This window comes from Typopeltis vanoorti, chromosome 15 (assembly GCF_054136105.1).
Source record: "Typopeltis vanoorti isolate ZY-2024b chromosome 15, IOZ_Tvanoo_1.0, whole genome shotgun sequence".
Lineage (NCBI taxonomy): Eukaryota > Metazoa > Arthropoda > Arachnida > Uropygi > Thelyphonidae > Typopeltis > Typopeltis vanoorti.
In genome coordinates, this window is record NC_143563.1 from 2,622,050 (window position 1) to 2,641,767 (window position 19,718).

Genomic DNA, 19,718 nt, shown 5'->3' on the forward strand with positions numbered 1-19,718 from the left:
CAATGAAGGAGCATTCTTGTTTTAGCATATTGCTAAAACAAGAACGCTCCTTCACAAATCCATGTTGACTCTAACAGATAACATTACCTCATCTGTCCAATGCTGTATACGATCCTTCACTACTTTCTCCAAGATCTTACTAACAACTGATGACACACAAACTGGCCTATAATTAGACACTTCCAGTCTTCTACCACCATTATGCAATGGCCCTATCTTACCTTCCTTCCATTCCAAATTACCCTGTCAAATGCCTTCGCTAAGTCTAAGAAAATGGCAGTATATGCCTTTCCCTCATCTAATGCTGTTGTAACTTTATCATAAAAGGCTAGCATATTGCTAAAAGAAGAGCATTCCTTTACAAATCCATTGAGACTGGCATAACTGGAAATATGCAGCTATTTGGCAATAATGCAAAGAAGTGTAGTGTAGAAGTGTAGTGTAGTATATTGGAGAAGTGTAGCCGATGTTGTGGCCTTGCAAGGAGGTTCTCAATGAACTATGTAAGTGGACAAGTCAGTGGAGCTATCAGCTTAATGTGGCAAAGTACAAGGTCTTGAAATTTGGTAGGTAAGGTTGGGATGCAGAGTATACAATTAACAAAGAAATTTTGGAAGCAGAAGAGATGAGGGATCTGGAAATGATAGTGGAAGAGACTTGAAGTTTATTGGTCAGATTGCTAAAATTGTAAGAACATCACAATGGATTATGGCAATAATAAGGAGGTAATTGACATGCAGAAGCAAAGAAGCTATATTTCCCTTGTATAAGGCTTTGATATTGACTACTTTGTGCAGATTTCATTTCCTGGTTTCCAAGAGGAAATAAAATGTTTTGGAGAGGATCCAGAGAAAGTTTATTAAGTCAGTGTCAGGTGTATAGAATGTAAGATATGAGGAGAGATTGAGGAAATGTAACTCGTATGGTTTTGTGAGTAAAAGAATGAGGGGATATGACCGAGACATATAAGTTGGTGAGAGGTTAATTAATATATCAAGTGTTATATGATCTATTAATATATCATATAACAAATTAATGTGAAGAAGAATTTTTAAACAATAGAGGGAGACAAGGATAAAACAAGAGGCCACTCCTGGAAGCTGTATAAGAGGATGTGAAGAGGGGGGGTGATAAGTGGGTTCTTTGCATGGAGAGTGATAGGTGAGTGGAATGCAGCGTCTGAAAGTGTAGTGAGTGTGGAAACTGTGGATGGTTTAAGAAATGGTTCTAGGTTCTAGGAGCAGAAATATGAAAGATAAGATTAGGAGAATGGAAGAGATAAATGCAAGCCGAATCAGAGTAGGGGGGAGAGAGAATTTTGGGAGTGTTAGAAGAGGAGAGAAAGGAAATAGCAGAAGAGAGGGAATGAGTGAGAGCTATGGGGATGCTAGAAGAGGAGAGAATGGAAAACAGTAGAAGAGAGAGAATGAGAGAGAGAAAGGTATGGGAATGCTAGCAGACGAGAGGATGGAAACAGTAGGAGAGACGGAATGAGAGAGAGAGAGAGAGAGAGAGAGATATGGAAGTGCTAGAAGAGGAGAGAATGGAAACAGTAGGAGAGATGGATTGAGAGAGAGATATGGAAGTGCTAGAAGTGGAGAAAATGGAAACAGTGGGAGAGAGAGGTATGGGAATGTTAGAAGAGAGAATAGCAGTACAGGAGAGGGAATGAGAGAGACCAATGGGAATGAAAGAAGAAGAGAGAATGAAAACAATAGGAGAGAGGGAATGGTAAGAGGTATAATGTATGGCAACTCAATGATCCATGGTGTTCAAGATAGGATGCGTGAGGAGTGTTTGCCAGGAGGAACAATAGAAAGCGTGGCTATGGCAATTAAGAGAGGTGAAAGGGTGGATGAGATGATTATGATGGTAGGAACAAATGACTTGAGTGGTAATGTAAGTCGGGCAGCGAGAGATATGAGATTTTTGCTTGAGGCTGTACGGAAGAAGACAGAGAGAGGAAAAATAGTGTGCATGTTGCCTAGGTATGATAATGACGAGCTGAGAAGAAGAGCAGTAATATTGAATGACACGATAGCTAGAATGTGTGACAAGAGAGGACTGGTATATGTGGATGCTTGGAGTGATTTTGAGGAAAGAGAGGAATTGTATGCGAGAGACCGCTTACATTTGAATGAGAAAGGACGTAGGCATCTGGAGAGATTGCTGTTCTGAACGAGTCAGTGTGTCCCAGGGAGGATGATAGCAGGGGTGGCCTCTTGTGGGATTGATACTTGGGAGTAGGGAGACGACATCATGTAACAATGAGCCCAGTGGAGTCTAGAGGGTATAATGCTGGGTATAGAAACAATGGCATTTATATGCTTTATACTAATGCCAGGAGTATCCGGAATAAGGGAGAGAAATTGGTGGCGCAGATAGCATCAACCTGGACAAACATTATTGGGATAACTGAGAAGTGGTTGACAGAATTGGATATAATAACAGGAATAGAAGTCACTGGGTACAGCATTTTTTGGCAGGATAGGAGGGGAAAGCATGGTGGTGGGGTACTGCTTATGATAAGTGACGACCTATGTCCTCTAAGAGTGGAGACTTTGGAAGGAAGTGAGACAAATGATTTTGAGAGCATGTGGTGTGAGGTAGAGGTAGGCAAGACAGGATATTTAGTGGGTGTTGCTACAGACCCAGAAGAACAGAGGATGGGACCATGAGATGTTTAGACAGTTAAGTTTGGCAAGTGCAAGATGAATGATTGTTATGGGAGATTTTAACTACAGTAGTATAAATTGGAGAGAGGAAGATGCATTTAGCAATAAGGTAATGGAATTTCTAGAATTCTTGAGGGACAAATGTCTTAGGCAACATGCAAGAGAGAACAAAAGGTTAAAGGGTTTTGGATTTGGTTATAGCATCAGAAGAGTTGATAATAACTGAGATGACATCTCTCCTGCCAGCTGGAGAGAGAGAGACCATATGGTTTTGACTTGGAAAATGAACAGGCATGCAGGAGTATCAAAGAGATGGGAACTTATGTGGAATTATAAAGCAGGTGATTATAATAGTCTTAGACGTCAACTTAGGGATGTTTTAATGGAGGGAGGAATTGGAAGGCCGGGATATCATTATGAGTGGGAAATTGTGAAAGAATATTTGTTAGCAGCAATGGTAAGTTTTATATCACGAGTGAAGAAGAGGACACAATTTGGAGTAAAGTGGATGACAAACGATATTAAACAGAAATTGCATGTGAAAAAGAGGCTATGGAAAAGATATAAGGAGACTGGTGAAGAGAAGATGCATGAAGAATATAAGACACAGGCTAGAAGAGTGACTAGTGTGGTAAGGAAAGCGAAACAGGATTATGAGAGAAGATTGGCCCTAAGATCCAAAGAAAATCCTAGGGAATTTTTTAGCTATGTGGCCAGTAGTTGGAGAAATGACTGTGGAAGAAGGATATTGTGGGATAAAAATGGGAACAGAGTGACTGATGCAGAGGACATAGTGGAATTGTTCAATGAACACTTTATTGGAGTATTTCATCCTAGAGGAGTCAGTTTTAATGCTAGAGGGATAGGGCTGGTTTGAGGTTTAGAGATACAGGAGGAGAGTGTGTTTCAGATACTGAGTACTCTGAATGTCAGTAAAGCTGTGGGACTGGATGGTATTTCACCACGAGTTTTGAGAGAATGTGCTAGGGAACTGACAGTGCCTTTAACCTGGCTTTTCAATGAAAGTCTGGCTTTGGCAAAGGTGCCCAGTGAATGGAAGGAAGGTAAGATAGTGCCATTGCATAAGGGTGGTAACAGACTGGAAGTGTCTAATTATAGGCCAGTCTGTGTGTCATCAGTAGTTGTTAAGATCTTGGAGAAAGTAGTAAGGACCGTATACAGCATTGGGCAGATTAGGGTAATGTTATCTGTGAGAGCCAACTTGGATTTGTGAAAGGGCACTCTTGTTTTAGCAATATGTTAGTCTTTTATAATAAAGTTACAAGAACATTAGATGAGGAAAAGGTATATACAGCAATTTTTTTAGACTTAGTGAAGACATTTGAGAGGGTGCCACATGATTAGCTGATATTTAAGTTGTAGCACATGGGTCTGGATGTCAGATTGGCAACTGGATTCAGGATTGGCAGTCTGATAGGTATCAGAGAGTTGTGTATGGTGGGGCAGTTTCAAGGAGGCAGAGGGTTACAAGTGGGGTCCCACAGGGCTCAGTACAGGACCTATATTGTTTAACCTTTATATCAATGACATTGCCAGCAGATTGCAAGGGGATATTCAATTGTTTGCAGATGATGCGAAGCTGGGAAGGATTATTAGTAATAGAGCAGATGTGGTAACCCTACAAGAGGATTTGAATAAGCTAGAGAGATGGGCAAATGAATGGGGATGTCAGTTAATTGGAGCAAAATGTAAGATCTTGAGGTTTGGGAAACATCGATGGGATGCTGCATACTCTATGGGAGGAGTTATACTGGAGGAAGTAGGGGAAACAAGAGATCTGGAGTTGATGATTGATAGAAACTTGAAATTTATGGAACATATTGCAAAGGTGGTGAAGGTAACACAGAGGATTGCTGCAATTATGAGAAGGACACTGACCTGCAGAGATAAAAGGGTTATCATTCCGTTGTATAAGTCTCTGATCAGACCCACTTAGACTATTGTTCTCAGATTTGGTCCCTAGGATTTGAAGGGGATAAATTAACCGTGGAAAGGGTACAAAGGCAGATAACAAAGATGGTTTCAGGAGTGTACAATTTTGGTTATGAGGATCGGCTGAGGGAATGTGGACTGCAAAGTTTGGTTGATAGATGAAGGAGAGGTGATATGATTGAGACTTTTAAACTGTTGAGAGATGGTTAAAAGGTTGACACTGGGGAGTTCTTTCGCTTGGTTCAACAGCGGGAAGGGGTGATGACAAGAGGCCATCCCTAGAAGTTACAAAAGGAAACTATGAGCAAGAGGGTGAGGAGTGGCTTCTTTGCATGGAGGGTGGTTGAACCGTGGAAGGCATTGCCTGATGGAGTGGTGAGAGCAAGAACGGTCAATGAGTTTAAGCAGTGGTATGATAGACTTTGTGTTTCTTAGCGGGGGACCTCCCCTCGATTAGTCTTGACAGACTTTATGTTCTTAGGAAGGCCCTCCCACTTTAATCTTTTGACTCCATGGAGGGCTGAATAATAATAATAATAATAATAATAATAATAATTTAGTGTAAAATGAATGAGAAACAATATCAAACAGGAACTGCAGGTGAAAAAGAGATTATGGAAGAGATATAAGGAGAGGGGTAAAGTGCAGATGCACGAAGAATATAAGACTCAGGCAAGGAGAGTAACTAATATGGTAAGGAAGGTGAAACTGCAATATGAGAAGAGATTGGCAGTAAGATTGAAAGTTAATCCTAGGGAATTTTTTAGCTATGTAGCCAGCAGGAGGAGAAATGATTTTGGAAGAATGACATTGTGGGATAAAAATGGGAATACAGCGATTGATGCAGAGGACATAGTGGAGTTGTTCAATGAACACTTTATTGGAGTATTTCATCATGAGTTCTGAGAGAACTCATGATGAAATACTCCAATTATGAAATACTCCAATGGAGTATTTCATCATGAGTTCTGAGAGAACTCATGATGAAATACTCCAATGAAAGCCAGACTTTCACTGAAAGGCCAGGTTTTAATACCAGAGGGATAGGGTAGGTTCGAGGTTTAGAGGTGCAAGAGGAGAGTGTGTTACAAATACTGAGTACTCTGGATATCAGTAAAGCTGTGGGGCTGAATGGTATTTCACCATGAGTTCTGAGAGAATGTGCTAAAGAACTCACAGCTCCACTGACCTGGCTTTTCAGTGAAAGTCTGGCTAAGGGAAAAGTACCCAAGAAAATGGCAGGAAGGTAAGATAGTGCCATTGCATAAGGGCAGTAGCAGACTGCATGTGTCTAACTATAGGCCAGCTTGTGTTTCATCAGTAGTTGTTAAGATATTGGAGAAATTAGTGAGGGACCATACAGCATTGGGCAGATGAGGGTAATGTTATCTGCGAGAGTCAACATGAATTTGTCAAGTGGTGCTCTTGCTTTAGTAATATGATTGCTTTTCATAATAAAGTGACAAGAGCAGTTGATGCGGGAAAGTCATATACTGCGATTTTTTTTGGATTTTGCAAAAGCATTTGACAGGGTGCCACATGATAAGCTGATATTTAAGTTGCAGCACATGGGTCTGGATGTCAGATTGGTCAACTGGATTCAGGATTGGCTATCCGATAGGTATCAGAGTGTCATGTATGGTGGGGCAGTATCAAGGAGACAGAAGGTTACAAGTAGAGTCCTACAGTTCTCAGTACTGGGACCCATATTGTTTAACCTTTACATCAATGATATAGTCAATGGATTGCAGGCGGATATTCAGTTGTTTGCAGATGATGTGAAGCCGGGAAGGTTTATTAGTAATAGTGCATATGTGGTAGCCCTGCAAGAGGATTTGAGTAAACTAGCCAGATGGGTAAATGAATGGGATTTCAGTTTAATGCAGAAAAATGTAGTCTTTAAGTTTGCGACACATCGATAGGAGTCTGCATACTCAATTGGCGGAGCTGTATTGGAGGAAGTAACGGAAGACAATAGATCTGGGGGTGGTGATTGATAGAAACCTGAAATTCAGTGAACAGCAAAGGTAGTGAAGGTAACCCAGAGGATTGCTGCAATACTGAGAAGCACGCTGACCTGCAGAGATAAAAGAGTTGTCATTTCATTGAATAAAGTCCACACTTGGACTATTGTATTCAAATTTTGTCCCCAGTATTTGAACGGGATAAATTAACTGTGGAAAGTGTACAGATGCAGATAACAAAGATGGTTTCAGGACTGTACAATATTAGTTATGAGGATTGGCTGAGGGAATGTGGACTGCAGAGGTTTGGTATATAGAAGAAGGAGAGATGATATGATTGAGACTTTTAAACTGTTGAAAGGCTGTTACAGGGTTGACACTGGGGAGTTCTTTCACTTGGTGGAACAGCAGGAAGAAGCAATGACAAAGGGCCATTCCCGGAAGTAATGAAAGCAATCTCTGAGCAAGTGGGTGAGGAGTGGTTTCTTTGCATGGAATGTGGTTAAACCGTGGAAAGCATTGCCTGATAGAGTGGTGAGAGCAAGAACTGTCTATGCGTTGAAGCGTGGTATGACAGACTTTGTGTTTCCTAGGAAGGATCTTTCACAGTGAGTCTTTTGACTCCATGGAGACCTCAATAATAATAATATTATTATTACTCAATCAGAATGTCTAATTATTACAAACAATAATAAATAAAAAGTAAATAATAATAATAATACAAAACCAATTTTTCATATCAATTTGTTTTTATAATAAAGCAAAAATGAAGAGGGACAGCAAAGATGCCTTGATCCCATGTGTAGTAAATCCAGGCTTTTAAATTAATGAGATAAAGGGACAACTGTAACGTTATCTAGTCAGCATGTTGTTTCTTGACTGGCATAATAATAATTATTTATATTCTTCATAACCAACTTTAATAACAAAAATATACTCAAATAACAAAAATCTACAAATTATTTAAAAAATTAACATTATTTATTGCCTTTTAAAAATACCAAATGCAATTATAAGCTTATGATTTAATAGAGTATATTCTAGGTTTTGAGCAAAATATATCTCAAATGGCAAATGACATGTAAAAGATATTTCATAATTAATATGTTTATTAAAATATAAAGCTATTATATGGAACATAATAATGTACAGTATGTTAAAGGTTGTTTGCATGTGTGTGTGTGTATAAAACAGAGAACTTCATGCAGACTCACCATCTTCAAGATCTGGATGCCCATAATACAAATCCTTACAGGACCTTGCAGGGTTTAGTTTTGTACCAGCTGGCTTCTTAATAATATCAAGTTCTTTTCTAATTACATATATATTAGCATACATCTTAAGAAGTTTTTCCTGCAATTCGTCACGCCTTGTTTTTTTAATTTGTTTACTTTTATCGGATTCATTTTCTACATTTTCTGTGTCATCCTCATTATCTTCATTTTCTGCATCATTTTCATTTTCTTTATTTTCATTATCATCACTATCATTACCTCCACCACCATCTTCGTATTCTTCTAGCATACTCCTTTTGTAACGCAGCCGATCAAAATCTCTCTGTAGTGGGTAATCTCTCTGAAATGAAAAGTCCCGCAACAAAGCTTCAGGAGGAATTTGTGGTCCTTCACCTGGGGGACCCTAATAGGAGAAAAGTAATGAAGTAATAAGGGAATTATTGATATAGAGAAGGAAGAAATCATGACGATGAAATGAGATAACTTTCAAATGTTGTTTTAGATTATCATGTTCAAAATATAATATTTATTTTTATCACTTATATATATAACTGATGTAAGCTAAAAAAAGCTTTAATAGTCAAATTCTGAAAGTTCCAAAAGAAAGTGGTGAGTAAGAGGGTAAGAAGTAAGTTTCATGGAGAGCGGTAGGAGCATGAAGGCATTGCCTGAGAGGGTGGTGAATGTGCATAGTGTAAATGATTTTAAGGAGTGGTATGATAGACTTGTGTTCATTATTATTATTTTTTTTCCTGACCCCCATGGAGTCACAAGACTCATAATAATAATAATATTTAGACAAAAGGCTATTCTGTGAATTAATTATTTTTTTAATATCTGATCCACACACAAAAGGCTATAAGACTTATAGCCTGAAAGTCTGTTCACATTTTGCTTGAATAGATGAGGAGTGTAATCTTTGGGGAAGGCAGAGTGGGGGAAACTGTCCCAAAGGACAGAGGTAGATGTAATAAAAGAGAAGGCAGTGAAGTTGGTTTGGTGAGTTTTAAGGTGGACTGCAAAAGGGTATTGGTTAGCAGTGGCTCTTATTTTAATGATTTTGCCGTGTGTTGGCAAGAACAAAAGAAAGGAGGAGTCTGTTCACATTTTGCTTGAATGGCCAAGGATTGCAATCTTTGGGGGGAAGGCAGAGTGGGGGAAACTGTCCCACTAGAGGTAGATGGAATAAAAGAGAAGGCAATGAAGTTGGTTTGGTGAGTTTTAAGGTGGACTGTGCTCTTGTTTTAATGATTTTAGAGGAGAGTGAAGGAATAATAGTGGCCAATTCAGCAGAGTACTGTCCATGAAAGTATCTGTAGAAGAGACGCAAGGCAGAAACTGAACATCTGTGAGAGAGGGATTGAAGTGGGTTTGTGAGAGAGGGATCATTAATTAGCTGGATTGCCCTCTTCTGGATAGAATCAAGCAATCATAGAGATGTTTTTGGGGCACCACCCCAAATATGGAAAGAATATTCTATGGCTGGGCAGATTTGAGCTTTGTATTGAGCAGATTTTGCAGCTGTGAAGGTGCGATGTAGTCTTGTGCAAAAAAGTACATGAAGTTTTTTGGTAGCTGCAGAAACTATAGTTGAAATATGGTCGTACCAGGAAAGATTGGAGGTGCAAGTCAGTTCAAGAAGAGAAATCTGATTGTGTTTGGATATCTCAGTATTACTGAAGGTAAGGGGAAGGGATGTGAGCTCTTTCTTGTGAGAGATCAGACAGAACTGGGTTTTGATGGCAAAGAAAATGAAGTTCACAAGGTTGACCTTGCCCCCCCCCCCAGTGGGATATTGGGGACAAGGTACTGGATAAATGGAGTGTACTGTCATTGGCAAAGCTATGGATAGGATTGGAAGTCTGTGAGAGCAGGTCATTTATATACAAGAGGAAGAGAGTGGGTGAAAGAACGGAAACCTGGGATACTCCTGCATTGGTGGGGAAAACTGAAGAGAGTAAGCTGTTAACCATGAGACATAGTGAATGACCAGTGAGAAAGTTGGTGATCCAGTTGCAGAGTGAGGAAGGCAGTTTGCTGAGTAGACCTCTGTGCCAAACCTGATCAAATGCTTTTGAGATGTTAAGGCAACCATGTGAGTTTCTCAAAATTTCTCCATGGCCTGAGTCCACAGGTGGGTGGTGAAAGCAAGAAGATGAGCTATAGATCATGAGTGGAGGAATCCACACTGCTGGTCACTGATTAGTTGGTATGTCTCTAGGTGGTTCAAGAGTTGTTTGTTAATGACCATCTCCATAATTTTGAAGTTTGCAAGGTTGACCTTGTCCCAATGGGATATTGGGGGCAAGGTAATGGAGAAATGGAATGGAAGGGAGAAATGTTCTCTCCTACCATCCACTCATTGGAAGGAGAGAACAGAAGTGAGTGGATGGTAGTTTGATGGTTGACTTTTATCACCTTTCTTTTGGATGGGCTGGATGTGGACCTGTTTGCATGTTGTTGGGTAGATGCCAGTTGAATAGGATATATTGAACAGACAATACAGGATAGGTGTTAGTTCTGGGGCATAATTTTTTAACATAATAGGTAGGATACCATCAAGACCAGATGCCTTTAGAGTTCAAGTTATTCAGGATTCTTTGGATTTCTTTTTGTCAGAAGACTATGGGAGACATGAAGGGAGCAGTTCTTTGTGGAGTGGAGGGAACTTTGCCCACGTCATCAATGTAGGAACTGGAAGAGAAGAGTTATGCAAGAAATTGGCCTTGTCTTTTGGTGCGGTGACTGTACCATCTGGATGTGAGAGTGGTGGAAACCTTGGTGGGCAGAAGTTAATCCCCCCACCCCCAGTGGCCTTGGCAAGAGACCAGAAGGAGTGACTGCCATCTGGGCAGAAGGCAAGTTTGCAGCATTTGGCTCTAAATACTGATATTATCATCATACCCAATTAATTACTTGACCCAGTCTTTTCTATAGTTTCTATATAACAGATAAAAACAAAGGGAGGAGGGCATACAGAGTTCACAAGGGCCATCTCAATCTATAATCTTGGTCAAGTTTAAGTATTTACATAAGAGCAGTTACTTAATGAAGCATACATATTGGGGGAAGGGGATTAACACTTCTGCTGATTCCAGGTGACCAAAAACTTGTAATGACTCCTGTATAGGAGTCATTACAAAAACTTGTAATGACTCCTATACAGGAGTCATTACAAAAATAACTCCTGTATAGCACTTTTGTATTCTGGATATAATCCACAAACTGAAAATAACCATGAGAAGATTTCAAGATTCACACCCATCAATATAAGAGGCATTGATTGAAAAGATGTAGAATTGATGCAGGAGGAGAAGAACTAGGGAAAAAGCAGGTAAAAAAAAATTGGAGCTACAGAAACAAAGAAGACAAAAACAGGTGAGGCTTCTAAATAGCCATTACAAGATGTTATTTTCAGTAGTGATCAAGGAAAGGAAGGAGCAGCTATAGTATTCAACACTAAATATGAGGATGCACTTCATGAATGATAGGCAGTATTAAGAAAAACAATGTGCACAAAGATTAAAATGGTAAATTGGGAATGAGACTTATTTCTGTCTATAGTCCACAGAAGGTTCTATTAAGGAAGGAATGAAGGAATTTTTAGTCATTAAAGAAAGCAACTGACACAAAGAAAAGGAAAAAGTTGATCCTTGTTGAAGCAGAGTAGGAAATGAATACCAGTGATACAGAAATCTTTTGGGAAAATTTTGGAGAAAACAGCAAAGCTAATGGCAAGCACATGGCGGATTCCTGCTCAGGACATGCACTAGTCATTATTAATACCCTCTTCTGGCATAAAAATGTGCATAAATTTAGATCAAGAGAAGACATAAGAGACTATGCATCTAGCACTAATCTGCAAAAACATATGTAGTTAGCCATACAACGCTGTTAAAAAAAGATAAGTATTAGCAGTACTGGAAGATTTTATTGTGTTTGCTCCATTACCAATAGGAGTTTTTAAGCTTGCATTTTTGAAAGTGATATTTTTGTAGGAATTCATTACCTCTATATTGTATCCATTTGAGATCATGTCCATCAGGATGGCTGCCAGAACTAACACACTATTGCTCAGCCAACAACCATTAAAACTACACTGATAATTGAGTAACATGCTGCACATATGGTATGTATGTGTTCCATGGGTTAAAAATGTGGCAGGTGAATGGGAATGTGTATGTGTGCATTAAATGTGGGCAGTAGGAAATAGAGACAGAAAATGAATGGAGAGAATATGATTGGGGCATTTCAAATTATTATTATTATTATTATCCCCCATAGAGTCAAAGGCTCATTGAGGAGGTTGCTTTGTCATACACACAACTCATCATACTATGCCTTAATTGCTTTCAAATTCTCTGCAGACACCATGCTCTCAGGCAATGCATTCTAATCATCCACAACTTTACATACACCATTGGTTCTCCAGCCCATTTAACACAATTTTATGAAAAATGTCTTCAATGTTAATACCAACTTGTATGTCTCTATCATATCACCTCTCTTCCTCCTATCCACTAAACTGCAAATTGCATCTTCTCAACCTTTCTTCATAATCAACATTCCAGAGATTAGAAACTACTTTAGTCAATTGCCTCTGTATCATTTCCATCATCTCATCATCCTTTTGAAAACCAGGTGACCAAATCTGTGCACAGTAGTGTCCATATGTGGCCTAATCAAGGCCACATATGTATAAGTAAGGAGATTCTTGTTCCATTGTATACATGTCAATGTCTTCTGCATCATTTCCAGAATTTGTTGTGTTGTACTCACAATTTTGGCAATGTATCCTCTAAATTTTTGATTTTTATCTACCATCACCCCAAGATCTCTTGTATCCTCTACCTCCAGCAATATGTCCTCACCAAGTGTAAATTCTACATTCCTTGTATGTTTTCAAATTTTAAAACTTGACTACGTTTCGCAACATTGAACTGGTATCCAGTTCAGGTGACTCAGTCTATTCAAGTGACCATTCACTCTGTCTATTCAAGTCTTCTTGTAAGGCCATAACATCTGCCCTACTCTTCATAGTTCATCCCAACTTTGCATCATCTGCAAACAACTGAATATCTCCATTCAAGTCTTCCCCAATATCATTAACATACAGGTTAAAACCAATGTGTCTAAAACAGACCACTGAGGCACACCACTAGTGTCTTCCTCTTCCAAGATATTGTTTCCCATTTATACAACTTGCTGACAAGAAGTTGCTTTCAAGATGATGTGGAAAGGATATTTTTGGATTAACACTTGACTGGGGAGATTTTTTATATGGCAGAACAAGAGGTAGGAACCAGGACAAAGGGACCCTCTCTGGAAGTTGCAAAAGGAAATATTGAGTAAAGGGGAGAGAAGTAGGTTTTTGCTTGGAAAGTGGTAGGAGCATAGAATGCATTGCCTAAGAGAGTAGTGAAAGTGCAAACCCACAAATTCATAACCTATCAATGTGGATAGCATTCCATAGACGCTCACCATCTTGTTCACCTCCCTCTCACTTCCGTTATACTTATGCATCAATAGTTATTAATTTAATTTTTTAATTTGTTAATGTTAATATAATAATGTTAATATAAAGATATATGAAACATATTACATTTATTCACTTTGAAAAAGCATTATTAAAAGAAGCATAATAAAAATAAAAGCATAATAAAAGAAGTATTTTATTTAACATATTAAAAGAAAGACAAATATCAAATAATATTAGAAAAGCTAACATAAGTATATATGAAAATAATCAAATACAAAGAAGATTAAATTATGAACTATTATATCCAAGATAGATAAACCAAGGAGTCTGACAAGGATGTCCCATTCAGCAACTCTTTTTAATATTTATTTAATTGAAATTATAATAAAATGGAATAAAATTTCCATCAAGGTATTAAACTTTCTCCTACTGTGAACTTAAACACTATCCTTTTTGCTAATGATCAAATCATAATTACAAACTGTGAATATAACTTACAGAAAGATATTTTAAATTTAAATGAAATAGCCAAAGCTTATGGAATGATAATACCAACAGAAAAATCAAAAATGATGGCCTTTAAAGGACAAGATCCAATAAGAACTAAAACAATAATAGATAACATTTTATAACAGGTGAATTCATTTAACTACCTAGGTTGTATAATTACATATGAAAATGAAAAAGATATAAACCTAAAAATTGCAAAATATTTAAATATTACACCTGATATTAAAAATAACAGGTGTAATTAACTCTATATTATTATTATTATTATTATTGCACCCTCCATGGAGTCGACAGACTCATCGTGGAGGTTCATTCAACTCACAACATATTTATCATATAGAATCTTAAAGTCCTAAACACTCCTTACATTAACAACACATTCTGGTAATGAATTCCATTCACTGACAATTCTCCATGTAAAAAATCTATTCCTCACATCCTTCTTCAAGACACTTTTAGATAACTCATCATCATCATCATCATCAAATTCCTGCCATGTACCCTCAAGGGGTGTACGTTTACATAACTTTCAGGATTAACCTCTGTTTTTTTCCCTCTCACCTTCTACTCTTTTTATAATCCCCTCTGGATTAATCTGATAAAATCCTCTCACTAACTTAAGCGCATCTTCATATCACCTTTCTTCCTCCTATCCGTCAAACTCTGCAATCCACATTTCTTCAACCTCTCTCTCTCTCTCTCTCTCTCTCCATAGGCAGCATTCCAAACTCCTGATATTGTATTAGTCACTCATCTCTGGACCCTCTCCAATGTCTTCACATCACATTGAAAACCAGGTGACCAGATCTGAGTACAATAGTCCAAGTGTGGTTTGACCAGTGCGGTACAACCACTTCCTTATCCTTGCATGTTAGAGTACTTCTTATCATAGCAGCACTACGATGTGCAACCTTTGCAACACTAGCAATATGCCCTCTAAACTTCGGTCTGCTGTCAGCCATCACTCCCAAATCTCTAATTTCATCCACTTCCTGCAGTATGGCACCATCGATATAGTATACAGTCTTATATTTCTGCACTCCAAAATGCAACACCTTGCACTTATTGATATTAAAACTACAACCCACTCCTTTGCCCAAGTAAAAAGTCTATTCAAATCTTCCTAAAGGGATTCAACATCAGAATCCTTTGGCACACCACTGGTTACCCTTCCTTTTTGAGACACTGCTGAATCACAACCTGCTGGCATTGATCAGAGACCAATCTCTGATCCATCTAACCAATATAGTATCTATTGCCATCCTCTACAGCTTGTACACCAACTTATGTGGTAATCTAACAAACACTTTTGCAAAGTCTAAGAATATCACTGTATATGATTCTCCCTTATCTAACACACTTGTCACCTTATCATAAAATGTAAGTAAATTACTAAAACAGGACCTACCCTTTCAAATCCATGTTGACCATCATAGAGAATGCTATGTCCATCAACCCAATTCTGTATTCTATTCCTTACCAGTCTCTCCAAAACCTTGACCAGAACCACAGTTATATAGACTAGCCTATAGTTGGAGACTTCTGTCTTAGGACCATGCTTGTGGAGTGGTACTATTTCGCCTTCTTTCCATTCCTTAGGAACCATACCCACTGCAAGTCTTTCATTAAATAATCATGTCAAGGGCATAACCAACTGTCGTGCACGTTCCTTAAGACTCCGTAGTGATATGTCATCCATTCCACACAGCCTTATTCACATCTAACCTAACCAACATCTGATATACTTCTGTTTCTTTCACTTACAATTCTCCTAATACTTGCCTCTCTTCTATATATTGTACCGGATCATTTATACGAGTATGATATACACTGATAAAGTGCTCCTTCAATAATTCTACTAGATCCTTTGCAGCTGCTAGTCTGCTGCCATGACTATCCACCAATGTTAATCTGCCATAATTATTCTTCCTCTTGCTTGCCATGTAGCTGAAAAATTCCCTTGAGTTAACCTTGGCCTGACCAGCCAATCTCCTCTCATACTGCACCTTTTCTTTCTTTACCATGCTCATCACCTTTCTAGCCTGCACTTTATACTCTTCATGGATCTGACCACCACCAGTCTTGTACCTCCTCCATAACATTTTCTTTTCCAGCACAGCTTGCTTGATTTTACTGTTCATCCATTTCACTCCTACTCTATTTATTTGCTTAACCCTCAGTACACAGTCATACATTGCTTTTGTTAGATACTGCCTTGTGAGTTTCCATGTATTGTCAACATCTTTTCTGCTCAGTTCATCTATCCAATGTACTGATGCTAACTGAATACAGAGCTTCCCATAATCACCTGCTTTATACTTCCACATGTATCCATTTGTGGCAGTGAACTTTTCTAGTTTCATCACTTCCAACAAGTACCTCATGATCACTCTCATCAACCAGCAGCAGTGTCAACACTTCATTAGCAACTACATCTTGTGACAGCAACAAATGCAAAATATTAAAGCCTCTAGTTCAGTGCTTCCGAAACTGTGGGCCGGCCCCCTTGGGGGCCGTAGGTTTTTGTTGAGGGGGGCTGTAAAATAATGAAAACAAATTTAAAATGTTTTAAGATTAAGTAGATTTTTTTATTTAAAAAAAAAACATATTTAACTTTTATTCTTTATTATTTCTTTTTTGTTATTTTTTATATTTTAATGGAAAAATTCACACATTGGTGTTGGTTCACAAACTTTGCTTCCTGTGTATTTTGGCGCTTAATGAATATTAGTAAATATTGCTTATTTGTATGTTTCATTTCAAAGCAGTGGTTAATTGTATTTACTTTGAATGCTCTCCAGGGAAGCTCCAAACCTTCCTGTCCCTTTCATCACGTGTTCGTAATCAGGGACTGTTGATATTGACTTTATACACATATCAAAACTCATTTTATATTATCACTGTCATCCGAGCTAGTTTTCTGTTACCAATAAAAGTTTTGCATATACTTCACACATGAAAAAAGGCTTAAACAAGTTCATGGGGGGAGATAGTAACTGGCTTGCAGTGGTAAACAACACACTCTCCCTAACAGCCACTATACTGCAGAGGCAATAAAAACAAGTACTTTTATTATGCCAGTGAATAAGGTATGAGGAGTCTGTGTAATATATTTCTCAACAAATAGTGCAATTAGAGACAACTGAGATAAAAACACACTAATTAATGAATCACATGTCCCCTCATACAGAAACTATGCTGTATAGACTGAAACAAAACCATATGTTGCATGGGCAAACACAGTATCTAACTAAAAACTATTATTATTAATTAGCTGTGTGTGAGTTCGATTTCCCAAGGCAGCAATAAAATTCAACTGAATGTGTTAAAATTCGTAAAAGTATTAAAACTAAGTAATATATATATATAATGAATGTTATGGCAGTTTCACATATGGAATTTGGTTGAAGAGAGTTAGCATTTCAACTCAATTGTCAGCTATGCTTTTATCTTTCGGTTGTGCGATCTTTTGTTAATACCGCACCAATCATATGCACGTTTTAATAACCTGCCTTTGCTGTCTGTTTCACGTTAGGCTTAATTACCGTAAAGGGAGAAAAGTCACAATAGAGAAAAATGTTCCTAGTCTGGGGATTCCCTTATTCAGGTAATATTCACTAATTTCATGTTATCAGTCTGTGGTGTGCCAGTATCGATAAGTGGTGATATTATTTGATCTATTCTACGTTAAAAAATTTAACCCTGAGATGGATAAGGCTGATAAAAAATTTAAAAAAATTTCCGCGAACAATCAGAAGAAGCAGAAACAGACTCAAAAAAAAAAGGACAGTATTTCATATTTTACCAGAACAGCCCGCATCGTCTTCAGAACCAAACGGTAAGAGGCAAAAAATGTAATATTTGCATTTGATTTTTGCAATATTCGCTGTGTATGTTTTGTATTGAATATAAATATAATAAATATTATAATAATATATCTCTCTATTACGATTTTTTTTCGAGGGTAGGGCCGTGAAATATTTTAATTTTTGCAAAGGGGGCCCCCCTGACATCCAGAAGTTTGGGAAGCACTGCTCTGGTTGCTTCAATCACATGCTGCTTAAGATACTTATCTCTCAGAAATCCACAAACTCGCTCTCCTTATTCCTGTAATTAAAGTCTCCCATCAGGATCACCTTCTTTTTACATGCCCAACTAATTTTGCTAAACATTTCACAATCAGTATTCCCCTGAAGATGCTGTTATAGACCATAGAATGCTATAACAGCATCCTATCAGATATACTAACCTGTTTATTTCAACTTTGCACCAGAGAGATTCAAAATCTGCATGCACTATCAATTTCCCCACACTTTGTGGACACAATTCTTAACAGCACTCCCCTCCTCTTTTCACATCTCTATCCTTTTGGAAAATTACCATATTTTTCCATTTATAAGATGCCCCCATGTATAAGATGAGCCCTACTTTTTTGAACCCAAAATTAAGAAATCAATATTTTTTTATTATTATTATTATTTGTCACCTCCAGGGAGTCCAAAGACTCAGAAAAGGAGGGCACCTACTCTACAACTTAGTCTCACAATACACCAACTGACCGCACTACACCAATGCCATCTACTGCCGACCACTACCACTAGTATTTCCACAGACAATCACAAACATGCATGCCCACAGCAGGATTCAAACCTGCAGCATTTTGGCTGGAGAGCGGATATGCTAACCACTCGGCCAGCCAGGCTGGCATAAATATATTATATTATTATTTGACACCTCCAGGGAGTCCAAAGACTCATCGAGGGAGGGCACCTGCTCTACAACTCTGTCTCCCCCACTCAATCCACCAAATGAACACAACTACACCAACGCCATCTACCGCTGACCACCACCACTGGTATTTCCACAGACAATCACAAACATCCATGCCCATGGCTGGATTTGAACCCGCAGCCTTTTGGCTGGAGAGCGGATACGGTAACCACTCAGCCAACCAGGCTGGCAATAATTATTATTATTACGTGACACTTTCAGGGAGTCCATTGACTCGTCGAGGGAGGGCACTTGCTCTACAATTCTCTGTCTCCACCACTCAATCCACCAACTACAATGAACCACAACTACATCAATTCCATCTACCGCCACTAGTAATTTCACAGTCAGCAGCGGGATTCGAATGCACAGCCTTTTGGCTGGAGAGCCGATATGCTAACCACTCGGCCAACTAGGTCGGCAATCATTTTAAACATAAAACAGAACACATTTGATATTTTTTTAAATATTCAAAGTATATTTAGTAATTAGGTAATATTTTTAAGATAGATACTAAGATGCATTTAAGATGCATTTTCTGGACTAACTTGGTTCGGTTTCTGTTGGTTAACTCTTCTCTCCTCATGAAGTTAAAGCACCATTTTGCCTTTCCTGTGAAATCAACAATGTTCATTTCTCTTGCAAACCTTTTTGCCTCATATTGAATAAGCTTGGTTGACACACATCCCACTCTGGTGCTGTTCCATAATCCAAGTCTTAAGCCTGCGCTCCAAGTTTGGCCATTTTGCTGGTTTTCCTCTTAAGGCCCTCTTCTCTGTTGGCATCTTGAGTAGTTGTTCTTTCTGTTTTCTCCAATGTCCTCCCATGGAGTGTATGAAGGTCCAACCCGTCTCTCTGAAGCTTTATTTCCATACTCTTTTGCGTAATTGATGACTTTTAACATGAATTTTGAAGAATATGACAATCGTTTTTTATTTTCAGACATTTTTATGGGCTATTGCTCAAAATGTTGTTAATGCATTAACTTACCCTGCCAACGAGTTGCAGACGTATGAATGCTTTCAGAGTTCTAATTGGTTTATTCAGAATCAGCCATTAATGACATCAATTGACAGAGTTAACAAAGGCTAGTTGGTGGAAGCCTGTTTGCGGAGACAAGGAACCAACAGTT

General features: G+C 38.3%; 1 protein-coding gene across 2 annotated transcripts in view; it reads right to left on the bottom strand.

Moving 5' to 3' along the window:
• LOC150098312 (uncharacterized) overlaps positions 1-19,718 on the bottom strand; it is a 733,595-nt gene that overhangs the window by 35,384 nt on the left and 678,493 nt on the right. Inside the window, exon 36 of one of the 2 annotated variants that reach the window (XM_090404774.1) lies at positions 7,807-8,230. In XM_090404774.1, the coding sequence (XP_090260900.1) occupies positions 7,807-8,230 (424 nt within the window). Of the gene's footprint in view, positions 1-7,806; positions 8,231-19,718 lie in introns of those variants that run through there. The other variant, XM_090404775.1, reaches the window with a different exon arrangement.